At 39.0% G+C, this 16,250-nt stretch overlaps 1 protein-coding gene across 6 annotated transcripts in view; it reads left to right on the top strand.

The window, feature by feature from the left end:
- ryr2a (ryanodine receptor 2a (cardiac)) overlaps positions 1-16,250 on the top strand; it is a 167,779-nt gene that overhangs the window by 84,706 nt on the left and 66,823 nt on the right. For all 6 annotated transcript variants that reach the window (XM_034859532.1, XM_034859531.1, XM_034859530.1 and 3 more), the window contains 16 exons: positions 126-346; positions 913-1,003; positions 1,483-1,623; positions 1,976-2,139; positions 2,329-2,407; positions 2,561-2,650; positions 3,260-3,397; positions 3,544-3,621; positions 3,801-3,876; positions 4,002-4,125; positions 4,617-4,732; positions 7,282-7,346; positions 8,591-8,712; positions 10,278-10,327; positions 12,971-13,031; positions 15,621-15,859. In XM_034859532.1, the coding sequence (XP_034715423.1) occupies positions 126-346; positions 913-1,003; positions 1,483-1,623; positions 1,976-2,139; positions 2,329-2,407; positions 2,561-2,650; positions 3,260-3,397; positions 3,544-3,621; positions 3,801-3,876; positions 4,002-4,125; positions 4,617-4,732; positions 7,282-7,346; positions 8,591-8,712; positions 10,278-10,327; positions 12,971-13,031; positions 15,621-15,859 (1,855 nt within the window). The remainder of the gene's footprint in view (positions 1-125; positions 347-912; positions 1,004-1,482; positions 1,624-1,975; positions 2,140-2,328; positions 2,408-2,560; positions 2,651-3,259; positions 3,398-3,543; positions 3,622-3,800; positions 3,877-4,001; positions 4,126-4,616; positions 4,733-7,281; positions 7,347-8,590; positions 8,713-10,277; positions 10,328-12,970; positions 13,032-15,620; positions 15,860-16,250) is intronic.

Here is a 16,250-nt window from a genome sequence, read left to right on the forward strand (position 1 = left end):
ATATATCATTAACATAAATTGCTCCTCTTTAATACAAATTTTCCCAGATTTAGTCGGACTGTTCACTAAAATATAGTTTTTTTCTCAATCTCTCCTCTCTTCTTCTGTCTCTGTATTTGTGTCAGGTTGCTCTCAGTGCCACAGACATGGCACTCGCCCTCAATAGGTATCTGTGTACAGCCGTGTTGCCTCTCCTGACTAAATGTGCTCCACTGTTTGCGGGGACGGAGCCATTTGCCTCACTGATCGACTCCCTCCTCCACACGGTTTACCGCCTGTCCAAAGGCTGCTGCCTCACCAAGGCCCAGAGGGACGCCATAGAGGAGTGTCTGCTCGCTGTTTGTGGGTAAGACTGGAATGAAAACCCAAAGCAAAACAGACACGCATGTGAGAAAATAAGTTAAAACTCATGGGAGGGTTCAAAGAGAAGCAATGTAAGATTCTGACAAGTGGTGTTGATTTGGTATCTAATGTAATAAATATTATAAAACCTATGAAAATAAAACAATATGGTAGACAAAATCAAAAAATTAAGCTACCGTTTAGAACTCACACACCCATGATTACTAGCCAAACTAATAATTTGAGTTTAATCATTTCAACTACAGTTACTTTTAAGAGCATTACCATCTTCTTCCCATTTTAAGTTTGCTTCACTGTTAATAGCTCTGGCTTCAGCTTGACTATTGATGCTAACCAATGTATTTTCATGTATTTAATTTACTCATTCATGTTTCATTTTGTTCATGTATCTTTTGTAAAGCAGTTCCCCTTTGTGTTTTTGTTTGTCATTTGGCTGTTTTTCTTGTGTTTTGTCTAATGTGTTCCAATCTGTCTACATGGTTGTTGTATACTGTTTCTGTGTGGCAGTGAAAATAACCAACTAATGTACGTCACCTAATTAATGTGCAGTAAGCTGAGGCCTTCAATGATGCAGCATCTGCTGAGGAGGCTTGTGTTTGACGTTCCTCTGCTTAATGAACACACCAAGATGCCTCTGAAGGTGAGAAACCATGTGCAGTTGTGTCTGCGCCCAAAAACTTTTCAAATGACTCTACTGGAACTACACTTCAGCACTAATAGTAATGAGAATATTCATTGTACACTACAATCTGCAATTTACATATTTTTTACTGTTGTGCAGCCTCAGCTCATACAAAATTCACAAAGAGCAAAAACTCCGCACCACAACATGAAATTGTGATCTGTCATCGTAATGTAGGAGTTCATTTTTATATAATAAAATGTACCTTCTACAATATACTCAAAACATAAATTTATTCTAATACATTTGTTAACACTACAATCCTTCTTTTACACTAACTTTGAATCAGCATCTCTGATTTCTAACTACTAAAAATTGATTATGGACAAGTGATTTTGCTTTGTGAATTTGTACAGCATCATCAGCTGCTCTGTTTTATTAAAAATGGTTCTTAAAGGCAGCAGACGGATGATGAATGTCCTCTTGACTTTACCCAGCTGTTGACCAATCACTATGAGCGTTGCTGGAAGTATTACTGCTTGGCTGGAGGCTGGGGCAGCTTTGGAGCTGCATCAGATGAAGAGCTGCACCTCTCTAGGAAACTGTTCTGGGGAATATTTGATGCCCTTTCACGCAAGGTAAAGCTCTAGTTTTTTGTTTTTATAAAACATTAAATGAAAATGAAATATATGCGGTGATAGATAAATCTGTGAAATTGTAAAGGGTACTCCTAATTTAGTTTTTCACTTCCAAAAAGTTTTGACACTTACAAGGGACAAATTAAAAAAAGTAGAGGATGAACTATTGTGAATTTTTGTGGGGGTTGAGTTGATCCTACATTTCCCATGATGCAAGCATACCGTAGCATCTTTAAGTTAGACCTTGCCTAGCTGGTGAACTGTTTTTTTTTTTAAATAGTTGACAGTATCTGGTTGCTAAACGTTTGGCTGACCTTTTCCATGTATCCATGGATGTGTTTTTATGTCGTAGCGGTATGACCAGGAGCTGTTCAAGCTGGCGTTACCATGTCTCAGTGCTGTGGCTGGAGCTCTTCCTCCAGACTACATGGAGTCCAACTACATGGCCATGATGGAGAAACAGTCGTCCATGGACTCAGAGGGAAACTTCACTCCACAGCCTGCAGACACTACCAAGTATATACAACATATTTCTCAGAAAGTTAATAATACCTGGTGCAGATACACATTCAGATTATTATAAAGTTGCAAGTAGGAAAATAGAAAATGTTTCCAATTTAATGATGTTCTGTAATTAATTAATAATTCATGAATTGTTGTCCCCTGCATACATGAATGTTTTTTTTTCTTCCCTGTATTCATCAGTGTGACTGTCCCAGAGAAACTTGACTATTTCATAACCAGATATGCAGAGCACAGCCATGAGAAGTGGTGTATAGAAAAGGTAAGGAGGTAGCAGGTCACATAAGGTTCTCAAGTCGAGTGTGAAATTATGGTAGTCCTGTTACTGATTTGTTTAAAGGAGCAAAGAACGTCTGAGTAGTTATATTATGGAAATAAAATGGATTTTAAAATATCTCTTATGTATGTTTTACAGTTTTCCAATGGCTGGTCATATGGGGAACAGATATGTGAAATCTCCAAGAGCCACCCTTTACTGAAGCCATACAAAGGCATTGCCGAGAAGGTAGTCTGCATGCAGCTGTCTGAGTCTAGCTTCTTTTTCTCACTGAATGGTGGAGTATTCAGCTGTATAACAGCACAGTATCACCAGATGTGCGTCAGATCTGGCCAAAATGTGACTGCACTATTTGGATGGGTTCCATGATTGCCAGTTTTGTGCCAGATTCTGGTGTATCACTAGCCTGGCATGATTGAGGCCACTGATGGTCCAAACAGTTGCATACCATGGCTGTAGTCTCGCTAAAAGTAACCTGTGAAGTTTCTGAACCCTAATAGTGCTATGGAGAAGTTGTTGTATGTTTGAGTCCTTGTTATATTTGTTTCACAAGGACACAGGTGATACAGCATGCATTACAGGCAATCGTTCCATACCATTCCACTGGTCAAAGGGTGGCCGTAACTTGCCACAATATGTAGAAAGATAGTTAATATGGATGTAAACAATGCAGGGTTGAAAGTTCAGGCTTAATCATGGCAAGAAGATGCTGTAGCTTGGAGACTTTGCACTCACCTATAATTTGAAAGGTTACCGTATCTCGTGGTGTATTGCGTTTTTTGTAAAAGCACTGACTCACTGTCAGCTTTTGTCTAACGTTTGGGTGTAATCTTGCAGGATAAGGAGGCGTACTGCTGGCCAGTCAAAGAGTCTCTGAAGACCATGCTGTCGTGGGGCTGGAACATCGACAGGATCAGAGAGGGCGACCCAGCCAGCCTCCACAACAAGTCCAGGAGGATATCACAGGCCAGCCAGGTATACACATACACACACACACACACACACACACACACACACACACACACACACACACACACACACACACACACACACACACACACACACACACATGCGCGAAAAAGTGACATCAATATACAGTATAAATGTACTGTCTTCCACAGCAGTCTTTTGAAGGAACTCCAGCTTTCAGCCCCAGACCCATTGATATGAGCAATGTTACCCTGTCCAGAGACATGCAGGTAGGTTACTGCATACACAAAAGATAAAACAAGTAAATAAGAAACTTGTTAGATCCCTCAGGCTAAACTGGGCTGTTGTAGCACAAAGGAGGAGTATTGATACCAGTATAGAAACTTAAAGATATTATGGATTGATGGATACATTTATATGTGCAGTGTTCAACATTGTGTTTTTCCAGTCTATGGCAGAGCTACTTGCAGAGAATTATCATAATACGTGGGCCAGGAAAAAGAAAATGGAGCTAGAAGCCAAAGGTGAATGTAGCACTAATACTTACTCACTGTGTATCCCAAAATATTTTCCTTTTATGCCATCACCACCAACTTTATTTTGTGGTATATCTTTGTTTTCCTCTCTGCTGTGTTGTTGTTGTTTCCAGGTGGAGGAAACCATCCTCTGCTGGTTCCCTACGATACACTGACTGCCAAAGAGAAATCCAAAGACAGAGAAAAAGCACAAGACATCCTCAAGTTCCTCCAGATCAATGGTTACACTGTGTCCAGGTAGGAAGTAGGCTCTATGACTCACTTTACACACTTTACAGTCTTTACTGGGTTTGTCTTCACACGCTTAAGGCACTGTCTCTGACCCAGAGTAATTTCATTTTCATCTCTATTTGCCAGTAGAAAGGTTTGGGGTGTGTTTAGCCTAACATACCACACAGTGTGTAAGAAGAGGGAAACTGCTAGCCTATCTTGTCAAATAAAAATGCAGTCCAACAACTCTATAGGCATGTTTTATAATGTTGTAAAATGATGGATAGCATCAATGCTTTTGAGATTTTGTGTGCACTCAATGCCCTTTTCCGGTTGTTGGTCAAGAAATGGTACCAATTAAATAAACAAGACATCTGTTAAACCAGACATATTTACAGTTGTTGGAATGTATGTTTTCACCTTTTGACAAAGAAAAGGCCTGAAATGTATTTAGCTTAATATGAATAAAATCCCAAAATGGCACACCCTTCCTTTAAGTGTGTGTATGTTGTTTCCAGAGGTGTGCAGTCGCAGGAGCTGGACACTCCAGCTATAGAAAAACGATTTGCCTACACCTTCCTCCAGCAGCTCATCACATACGTAGACCAGGCACACCAACACATGATGGAGTTTGGTAAGACGTTTCTGTTACTCAGTGAATAAAACAAAACAACTACTGTATGTACTGTAACTGAACTCTGGTCTAGATTCGTAAGGCTGATGCAGAGAGGAGGTTGCCAATATACAGTACGTCAATATAAATGTTATTTGTATAGCATCTTTCATTAATAATAAGTAATGATAACCCAATATATATATTAGTGCTGTCAGTTAAACACGTTATTAACGTGGTATTAAAACAAACCCATTTTAAAGGCAAGATTAACTTTCTTTTTGGCCTAGCAAACTGTAACTTTTTTCACATGCTGTTGCAACAACTAGTAACGTTACAATAACTACAACACCCACCGAATCTTGCTAGACCGAACACAAAACAGCAGGCACTTTGGGTTTGCGAGCCGGCCAAAGAGTAGTAACGTTATGTTGCCAAATGTTCCATTAACAAGACTAAAGTGTTCTGTGTGTCTGGTTGTTGCGAACTTTACTCTTTTATTGATGGACAGTGTTACATTGTGTAAGAGATTATTTCCTCCAAGTTAGAATGTTAGTGTGAAATTGAACACTACAGTAGGCTATATGCCAATGTTGTTTTCAATAAAAAAACATTTGCACAAAGCGAGTCGAGCCCCTTTTGTATGTTGATAAGAACATTAAAATGAGAAAAAATAATGGGCCAAAAAGAAATCAAGGTACATTTAGAATAGATAAAAATATGTGATTTATTGTGAGTTAACTGAAATTGATCAAGGTTAAATCTGTTTATCGTTTGACAGCACTAATATATATATATATATATATATATATATATACACACACACACACACACACACACACACACACACACACACATAGACAGACACACACACACACACACACACAAAATGATCTCTGTTGTCATAAGATATACACATGCTCAGGTCCTATCCAGATGTCAAAGTGAGTGGGCTGCAACTGCTGAACAGGGGTCCTGAACGGTTAAAGGGGGGTTTGGTTCTTTGCTCAAGAGCACCTTGACAGTGCCCAGGAGGTCAACTCCACACTTCACACTCCGTACTTTGGTCCGTACGGGGACTTGAATCAGCTCCTGTTCCCAACTCAATCCCCAACCTATGGACTGAGCTAGTACTGCCACGCCCAAAGTATATTATTTCATATCACACTACAAGTAAACCCAAAGTGCTTTACAATAAAAACAGCACACACATTAAAACGAAGCATGAATAGTAAAGAATACAGTAAACACAACAAGACAATCAACAAGAACAAACAAAAGCAGGTAAGTGCGACCATAGAAATTCATACACAGACACACACACACACACACACACTACAGAGTGGTTAGCTACCTGATAGTCCTACAAGAAGCACAATATATACTGTAGTTGTTTTAATTTGGTGACACAAACCATTCGTCCCCACTCCAGTGTAAAAATGACATGAGAACTTCCGTGTTCAATAAGTGGTTTGGCTGCCACTTAATATCCGTTTAATGGAACCTAAACCACAAATTGAACTGCATAAATATTTAAGAGAATGCGATACAAATCTTCTAGTGCACTCCTGTGGTGCATTTTCATTTGCATCAGGAGGAATCTAAAGGGCAGTATCAAAAATGATCTATGTAGATGATATGGATGGTTTCTTAAAGGAGAATTCCTTTCGATTTCAACATTTCATGCTGTTTTCTTTTTTATATATAGTGCTGTCAGTAGCGAGACAAAATAAAACAATCGGTGCAGCCTACACCGTGTTATCCTCGTGCTTAAACAGGGCAAGTTTTAAACTTGTTTTTTAGCCTATAAACATGCTCAGAATGTCGTTATCAGTGCCTACCCATGTGCAGTTATTCCTTCTGAGTGAACACAATGAATCTGACTGCAGTAGCTGAGACAGAAAGGCATAAAGGTTGTGACAATCGACTAGTTTGGACTTCACTGTAAAACTGGTATTGATTAACAGAACTTTTATGCATTTTTTCACATCTGCTGCAGTCAGATTCACTGTGTTCACCTGGGATGAATCACTGCACGTGCCTAGGCACTAGGGGTAACATTTTGATCATGTTTAGAGGCTAAAAACAAGTTTAAAACTCGCCCTGCTTAAGCCTGTTGGGTGTATAATCTAGCAGGAGGATAACTCGGTGTAGTCAGCACTGAATGTTTTCATTGGTCTTGCTACTGACAGCACTACAAGTTTAAAAAAAACAGAGTAATTGAATTGAAATCGACCAAAATTCTCCTTTTAACACAACAACTTTGACTATATTTGAACACCAAGTATATCTGATGCAAACAGAGAGTTCGCCTCCCGCTACTTCCACCAGAGTCCTATACTCTGTCGCACCATTCTTGAGCCCCAAGCTCCAATTATCGTTGTTGAGCCAGCTCGAGTCCTAGTTCATCCATTCCAATTTCCTGTGACCTGACATCAGCTGGCCATACATGCTTGAGTAACAAAGCTGAAAAGACAACTTATTAGAAGAAAAATGTAGCACAGTTCATGGTTGCATCAGCATGCACTGCAGACTTGATTGTTTTTGATTGTGTTGTTTCCGTCATTTAGATCTTGGAACAAGACCGATGGGGGAGAAGATTCCTCATGAACAGCAGATTAAGTTCTTTGGAAAGGTCAGAACTCATCATTTTATTTGATTCATCCATCAGTTGGGTATTTGGGTATGTTTACTTTGAGCTTGCGTTGCCGACAGTAATCAGCAATCCTATCTGTAACAGTACTCCAGATCATCTTCTTCCAAACTGTACATGCAGTATAAGCCCTACTAAATGCAGACACATTTTAGCAACTGGAAACAATAAAAACAGGTCAATTAACCGACTATAATGTTTCATCAACTAATCATTTCAGCAGTTATTGTAGGCTGTTATATTGTTGGGTAGTTTTATTTAGAATAAAACATTGTATTTTATGAATTACTATGTGTTTTGTGGGCAGTACTTTTTATTTGTAACTAATAGGGATGAGCTAAAAAACATTGTTTGTTATTTAAACATCCTGTGTGTATATTGTGTGTGATATACACACACACTCACACACTACCAGTCAAGTGTTTGTGGTCACTTACACATTTTCATTTCCCTCTATTATATCTAGATTGCCCATTATCAGCAACCATTCCTCCATGGTTCGAAAGGCACAGTCTGTTCACTAATCTGATATAATTTTAAAAAAAACTAACTGAGAAAACATTAGAGAACCCTTTTGCAATTATTTAAGCACATAATGTAATCTTAGCTGCTGCTCTGGTTAAAAAAACAATGCAACTGATCTCAGCTGGTATTCTGTCTACAATGAAGTACATTGAAGTAAATTTCTAAGTGACCCCAAACCTTTGACCGGTAGCGTACAACATACACACATACAGTACATTAAAACATTGCATTGGAAAAGTAACTACATTTACACACTGTCAATTTTTTTTTTTAAATGGAGAATCGTTTTTGAATCGAAAATTGATATTGAATTGAATTGTGAGCCTGAAAATCTGAATGACATTTTCTGAATCTCACACCCCCAGTAGCTAAAGCTGTCAGATGAATGAAGTGGAGTAAAAAGTAAAATTTTCTCTCTTAAATGTAGGGGGGTGGAAGTAGAAAGTGTCATGAAAAGAAAAGACTCAAGTTAGAACAAAGAAATGTATTTTTTAATGTATTTATTCATTATTAATTTTTTATTACAGCTTTAATGTATGTTGTATTGGTTAATGTTCTTTTCCCACTCGCCGGTGGTGAAATAAAACACATTCTGTTTGTTTGACACGAGTTTAAAAAAAGGTGTGGGGTGGTCTTTTTTCTTCTACTTTGAACGACAGACAGAGAAGTATTCAATTTGTATCTATGCCGTTTACCTGTAGGTCGTCTTGCCGTTGGTGGATCAGTACTTTAAAAACCACAGGCTATACTTCCTGTCCACAGCCATCCATCCAATCAGCAGCGGAGGCCACGCCTCCAACAAGGAGAAAGAGATGGTGACAAGGTGAGAGTGGCATATTACACAATAGAAAGCCAATGATGCCAGTATTGCAGGGTATTTGTTGAATAAGACCTTGACTGTACTATGTTGGAGCCTGTTTCTAATCGACTATACAGTGGGGCTCGAAGGTTTAGGCACCCCAGGTAAAAAATGTTATTAATGTGCATGAAAACAAGAAAAGATGGAAAAATTTCCAAAAGGCATCAAATGACAGATTAGAGATTTTTATAATATGCCACAAAGATTTAGATTTTATGTCCATCATTTACACTTTCAAAATAACAGAAAACAAAAAATGTGGGCACCCTGCAGAGTTAATACCTGAGGTGTGTTTAGGATCATTATCTATTTGTAGAAGCCAAAATTTGCTGAAACTTTATTGAATCCATTTTTCATTCTACTCATAAAATGTCCCCTGTGCCAATGTCGGCAATACAACCCCAAAGCCTGATTGATCCCCCCATGCTTAACAGCTGGACAGGGGTTCTTTTAATAAATTAAATTCTGCGCCCTTTCTTCTCTAAACGTACGTTTGGTCATTCCGGCCAAAAAGTTCTATTTTAACCTCATCGGTCCACAGAACTTGTTCCCACAATGCATCAGGCTTGTCTATACGCTCAAATGCAAACTTGAAAAGCTGTTTTTTGTGGTGAGGATGTAGAAGAGGTTTTCTTCTGATGACTCTTTCATAAAGACCATATTTTTACAAGTATCTCTTTATAGTGGAATGGTGTACCACAACTCTAGTGTCTGCCAGGTCTTTCTGGATGGATCGTGCAGTCAAACGTGGGTTTTGACTTGCTTAACTTCCACTGTTCCTGATGACGGCCATTTGAAAATGCTTTGCTATCTTTTTCTAGCCTTTATCTGGTTTGTGAGCGTCAGTTTTCAAGACACCTGCTTAGAAGAAGCCATGGTGCTGATTGTTGGGGCAAGGTCAGATGAGTCTGGGCATTTAAAACCTTAAGATTGACATGACCTGGTCTTTCCAGACGAGGATTGAGAACATCCATGACGCTGTCAGGTCTCAGCTTTCCAAAGGGGGCGGTGCATGCTATAAACTCTGCAGGGTGCCCCAATTTATTTTGAAAGTGTAAATGATGGAAATAAAATCTAACATTTTGTGACATATTATACGATTGTCTAATGTGTCATTTGATGTCTTTTGGTGATTTTTCCATCTTTTCTTGGCTTCTTCATGCACATTAATACAAATTTTTACCTGGTGTGCCCAAACTTTCAAACCCCACTGTACATACATAATTTTTATCCGCAGAGCTTCCTTTTTAAACCGGTGTACGCATGCCCAGTGTATGCAAATGCTCATAGGATATGCGTTGTCAGATGTGTTGCTACACAGTAGACACAGATAATTTCTGACACAGAGCCTAAACGCTTGTCTGAACAGAGATTATTATTGTTCCCAAATGCTTTTTTAAAAATTTAAACCTATTAGGGTGGATGTAGCCTTTGTCTTTGTCTGGGTTGATTGTCTCACATCTTTCTTTTATATCTTTCTCTGCTTCCCTCTCTACCTCCTCCTCTCTCCTTTCATTTGATCTTTTCAGTCTTTTCTGCAAACTGGGAGTTCTTGTCAGACATAGGATATCCTTATTTGGTAAGGACGTTTATGCCTAATGCTTCCACCTCTGCTTTTCTCTGCTGTTGTTCTGAGTGAAAATGAGTGCAGTATGAATGGTTTCATACATTCTCGACCCAGGAGTTATGGCCATACCACAGATGTGTCCCAGAGACAAAATGTAAGATTAACAGGGTAGTCTCTCCTATCTTTCCAGTATTTATGGTGAAACAAATTAAACGTTTTCTCTAGCTGTTACTGTTTTTTTGGAAAGATTCCATAATCTCAATACATTCAGAATGCATGGATGACCCACTCTAACTGCCAATGCAACTTAACCCTCATGTTGTCCTTGGGTCAAATTTGACCCGTTTTCATTAAAAGATAATAATAGTTTTGGCACAAAAATTTTCCGTCAAAATAAGAGATGAAAATGTCAACAATAAAATATCAAAAAACTTTGGCAAAAAAATCTCAAAACTTTTTTTTCATGGTTGACGGAAAGACATCACAAGGGTTAAAAGGGTGATAAAAGGTGACATATCAGTGTTGTATTTCAGCCTGTTATTGTCACTTGTTGGTCACTACATAGTGCTTTAACAAAACCAATGTCCAGTTCAAAGGTTCCTCTAAATGCTGCTGAGAAAGTGCCCGATGCTGGTAAAAAGTGACCAGTCATATTTTTACTGGTACATTCTGGTTTTTGTCATCTTTTAAGTCCATGAACTATCACATTGTCATTTCATATTCCCATATATTTGCACTCAGGTGGCCTTGTGTCACTGGTAAGGGCTCGGTATGACTTAAACATTTTTGTAAATACTAGTGCTGATACCAGACCCGATGTACCTTGTAACTTATTTCTGTTTACCTTTTTGCTTACTTGCTAGCAGTCTTCTCTTTCCTGTCTTTTTTGGCACATTGCTGTGTTTCTTGCTTTTCACTGCCATCAGTAAATCAGTAGGATAGCGTGAGACCATTGGGAAGAATGTGTATTGCATCACCTATGTGCATGTGTGTGTCCGTGTGCACAAGAACAAAGAAAACAGGGACCTGCATGTACGGACATGGCTCCATGGTACTACTATTGGTCAAAACGTCACAGTTGAATTCAGACCCCAGGGATTTAATAAGTCAGTACAAGTTTAACAACTTCTTAGACCAATATATACTTCTGCAATCAATATTAAGGACTAAGTGAAGTCTAAACTTACTGTAAAATATAGAATAAATTATCATGTAGAGGTTTGCATTGTTGAAAACTGTGTGAGCAGAAATGACAAAGACACAGACGTTGAACATGAGAAAGCTTGAGAACTTATATTGTGCGTGTTCATTCTGCATTGGTTTGCGGGCTGCCTACTGACTGGTGGCAGGACCTGTACAGGAGATGTTAGATAGACTTTATTGATCCCAAATTGGAAAATTTCAGTGCTGCACCAGCAACATATAAGACAAACCGCCAACACACAGGATATACAAAAAATAATAAATAGGATAGAAAATATGAATAATTCAAAAATGCAAAGGAAAGAATGTAGAAATGTTTATTGGGAAGAATAAAAATACTACTTACTACTTAAATAGTGTTTATAAGATGTATGGAAAACCTAAAAAAGAGAGATTTTTTTAAAAGTTTCAGTGTGTTCAGCTCTCAATACTTTTGTAGCTTCATTAACATGAAAAAACACTTTGACTGAGCAGGTAGTTCCGTTCACAGCTGAGCAGGCAGACCGTAATGTGACTCAGGACACATACCTAAACACACTGCGTAAGAATGTGGTCACGTGGCTTAGACCAACTCCGAATGTAGATTTAATGATCGTCTTTTAATGCGTCCTCAATGCATCCTGAGAGTGTTCCAATAGTTATCTGATCACTCAGATTTGATTACAATACCAGGTGGGAAGGGGTTAAACAACTTCAATAGAAACTGACTTATTTTTTGAGCCAGTGGGTCTCCCCCCTGCTTGAAATTAGTAGGTAGAATTCAGGGTTAAAATGCATTGGCTTCACTTTGCAGACATGGAAGTTGCCACCTGGTGTGTGCATGCATGATATTGTAGATGTGTGTATACTTATCCTCTTCTCAGAAGCTGTGTGTTGTATGGTGTGTATTGCAAATTGTTGCAGCATACCCAAATGCTGAGATCATTTCACTATGTCATTCTCTTCAAAGTAAAAAGTTGTTCCATCTTTGCCTACTAAAAGGTGATAAAACTGGAAACAGACAAACACATTTGGGCAAATAAAAGATGTTTGTTATTGGTATTTATTAGGCTGTCAGTATTTTTGCTTTCAGTATTGTTGACAGCCTAGGGTCTCAGATTTAATAGGCTTATAATATCTGCACTTTTAGATCTAATTTCTAAAGGAACAACTTTTTTCTTTATATCTAATACTCAGTTGTGTTATTATTTACTAAAGCACATACTGTACATGACACATGTGATTCTTTAGATTTGTTTTCCACAGACTCAGTATTGCACACCAACAGACAGACAGACAGACAGACAGACAGACAGACAGACAGTTCTCATTGGTTTTATCAGGGCTGTTGCTGGGCTCTAGTGCTTGATTACTCACATCAAGCACTATAGCCCAAACAGATAGGAACCTCAAACCATACCCAGTATGTACACAGTGTTTACTGATTATTATGTGATACTGTCTGCTTTTCAGGTAACAATGCCACATCCATAGTCAACTGTCTGCAGATACTGGGACAAAGCCTGGATGCCAGGTAAGGAAAGACATGAAGGGGTGTGTGTGTGTGTGTGTGTGTGTGTGTGTGTGTGTGTGTGTGTGTGTGTGTGTGTGTGTGTGTGTGTGTGTGTGTGTGTGTGTGTGTGTGTGTGTGTGTGTGTGTGTGTGTGTGTGTGTGTGTGTGTGTGTGTGTGTGTGTGCGCGCGCGCATGCGCACTTCCTGTTCATGCAGAAAAGTATATTGTGCGCATACAGTATGTTGAAAGAACCACACCGAAAGAAAAGCAGATTGTGCACAAAAGTCAAAATGGAAGAGAAACCATTTTATGCAAGTTAGAACTAATGTCCTCTAAATATTGCGGCTTGCAAAATGTTGCGTTTCAGTATTTACAGTACATGCTGTGTGGTATACACTTAGTTAGGTTATGTTGAAATTTGTTTCCACAATGCTTAATGTATGTTATTAAAGGTATTCCTAGCCACATAATGCAGGTAAGGTATGCAATTGTATGCCATTACAGTTTAGCCTTTGCTCCTCCCTTAAAGCTTTAGAGCGTAACTTTTTGACATCAGTGAACCTCCATTACATTCAAGCCATTGCCAAAAGAGTTGCGACAAAGCTAATTAGGACTATCAGCACCCCACAGCCTTCTCTGTCTTTCTCAGTATGACTATGTAGAAGAAGGCTTTGAAGATAATCACCTCCTCTGAAGAGTCCATGTTTTTTTAATCCTCTGTGTCCTCTTTGGCTATTAATAACTGTGTGGAAGAAGGGTGGGGGTGGTGCGCCATCACAAAAGGCCTATCTCATGTGGACGCGCCAACAGTTTTGTTGTTATTACTTAGAATTCCTCATGAGGGAGACAGAAACTATGCACGTTAAGGTTCTGAAAGAATATACCACTGATAGCTAGTCGATAGTGCTGGGCTCTCCCTTTCTAAGCCCGTTGGATATAATAATATCAGCCAGGTAGCAACAACAACCTAGTCTGGCAATCACCTGACCAAGCTCAATCTTTTAAGATTGAACATTAGTCTGGGGAGTCTGCTCTGTATTTTCTTATGCACAAGATGTGTGATCAACAGGCATACTAGTTCAAATGACTGAAGTAACAAGCCAAAGAGGTAGTTCAGTTCAGTGGTGGGACAAGTTGACAAACACTTTTACTCTCTAACCATCATATTATTCCTAGGGGAACCTTGCTATTTTCCCATGTTTCTGTGCCATGTGTACTTTATGTACTCAAACACAAACAGTCTTCTACTGTTACAGTGACTGGGATGGGTCCAGTGTGTGTTACCCTTTAGTTTAATCTTTAATTCACAATAAGCTACACTTTTTTGTCTACAATCCATTCATTCCCTGATACCTTCACCCCATCATTTCACATCACTGCTCTGTCAGTTGAGGGTCCCACTTAAAACAACATTATGGTACTATTTTACCTTACAAAACAGCTACAAAATCATTGTGATGCCACACAGACTTGTAATAGGGAGAATGGGGCCTCTGTATTTCCTACTCTGCTCCTCAAACACCTGTTTTCGGGCTATGTCACTCTGGCGGGTGGGTACGACCTCCCAGAAGTGTCTCAACAGTCTCCAGCACTACCACTACTTTTAGGAAAGCTGGGTCACAACTAGATCATATTTAATAGAGAAAATGTTTTCTCGTTTTCCCTCAAATGCACCTGTACAGCTGTCCTTATTTACAACAGCGGTGTAGAAGTGAGTTGCACTGTGATACTGTAAGGGTGCCATCCTTTTTTGTCAAACTGTGTCGCAGTTTCCCGCACATTGTAACTTACTTGACAGTTCATATGGTAAAGACAAGACCAAAACAATCCTTTTCAGCGGTCTCTTAATGAGCTGCAACGTGTCCGTCTCATCTGCCCATTGTCTGCTCTACACATACTTTTTAGCACCTGATGGCACAGGTAGTGGCTAGCCACCCTAGCCAGGCGGCCAATAAATAAACAGTACTGGACTATGATACGATACGATACAACATTATTGTCAGCCAGACCTGAAATTCTTTTAAAATTGCTGGGTAGCTCATATAAAAAGAGGACATAGCCATACATACAAACATACATAAGTTTAATAAAGCCAAAGGACATACATGAAACATTACCACAAATAACATAAACACCTAATTAAGGAAAGAATGCATACATGTAGAACAACAGAAAATGACATGAACAAGGTCTTGGAGACTTGTATCCCTGAATAAATATTGCACTGGATTTTTTATTGCTGGTTTAGCAATTGGGATAGATTGATGTATGCAAGAGTTTTTAAGTTTGTTACGATTAAAAGCATGAACTCTAAAGTGTCTATTTGAAGGCAGAAGTTTATATTCTCAGTGCAAAACATGTGAGGAGTGATAATAGCAACAACCAAAAACCAAATATGTCAACAGGTGACTTGCTTATGAGAGGTTCTACCTGAGTATATATACTCAATATACAACTATAGCACTTGCAAAAATCAAGCCGGTAAAACCAAAAATCTACTTGCAGCACACTAGACAACTAAAGAGAGAATGCAGAAAAGCTTTATGGAAATGGCAAAAAGGACAATCTGTAATTAACTAATTATTAATCTACCTCTCACCATACATCAGGACAGTGATGAAGACTGGTCTGGAGTCAGTGAAGGCAGCACTGCGGTTGTACTTCGACAGTGCAGCAGAGGACCTGGAGAAGACACAGGAGAACCTGAAGCTCGGCCAGTTCACCCACAGCAGAGAGCAGCCGCGAGGTGTCACTCAGATCATCAACTACACCACCTTTGCCCTGCTGCCTGTCCTCTCCTCCCTGTTTGAACACATCGGACAGAACATTTTTGGAGAAGACCTCATATGTGCGTACTGTCTTGTAGTACTCATATTGTGGTTCAGGAGTTGAATAGAGAAATTGTACAAAATTGTCTGGATGATTATGTTAGATTTTCATTTTCAAATACATCCATCCATCCATCTTCGACCGCTTATCCGGTATTGGGTCGCGGGGGCAGCAGCTCCAGTAGAGGACCCCAAACTTCCCTTTCCTTTCATTTTTAAATACATTCCTGTATTATTCTGATGCAGAACATGATAGTTTGTAATTTACAGGGGGGGAAAAACTAATTTCTTTTTTTCTGTCAATAAAATGGGACAGACCTCCACGTAAAGTGGCTTGCATAAGTTTACACACCCATGCTAAAGTTGTTTAAAAAGAGGAATTAAAAAAACATCTTTTGGTATTGATTTTAA

The sequence above is a fragment of the Etheostoma cragini genome, chromosome 21, assembly GCF_013103735.1.
Source record: "Etheostoma cragini isolate CJK2018 chromosome 21, CSU_Ecrag_1.0, whole genome shotgun sequence".
Classification (NCBI taxonomy): domain Eukaryota; kingdom Metazoa; phylum Chordata; class Actinopteri; order Perciformes; family Percidae; genus Etheostoma; species Etheostoma cragini.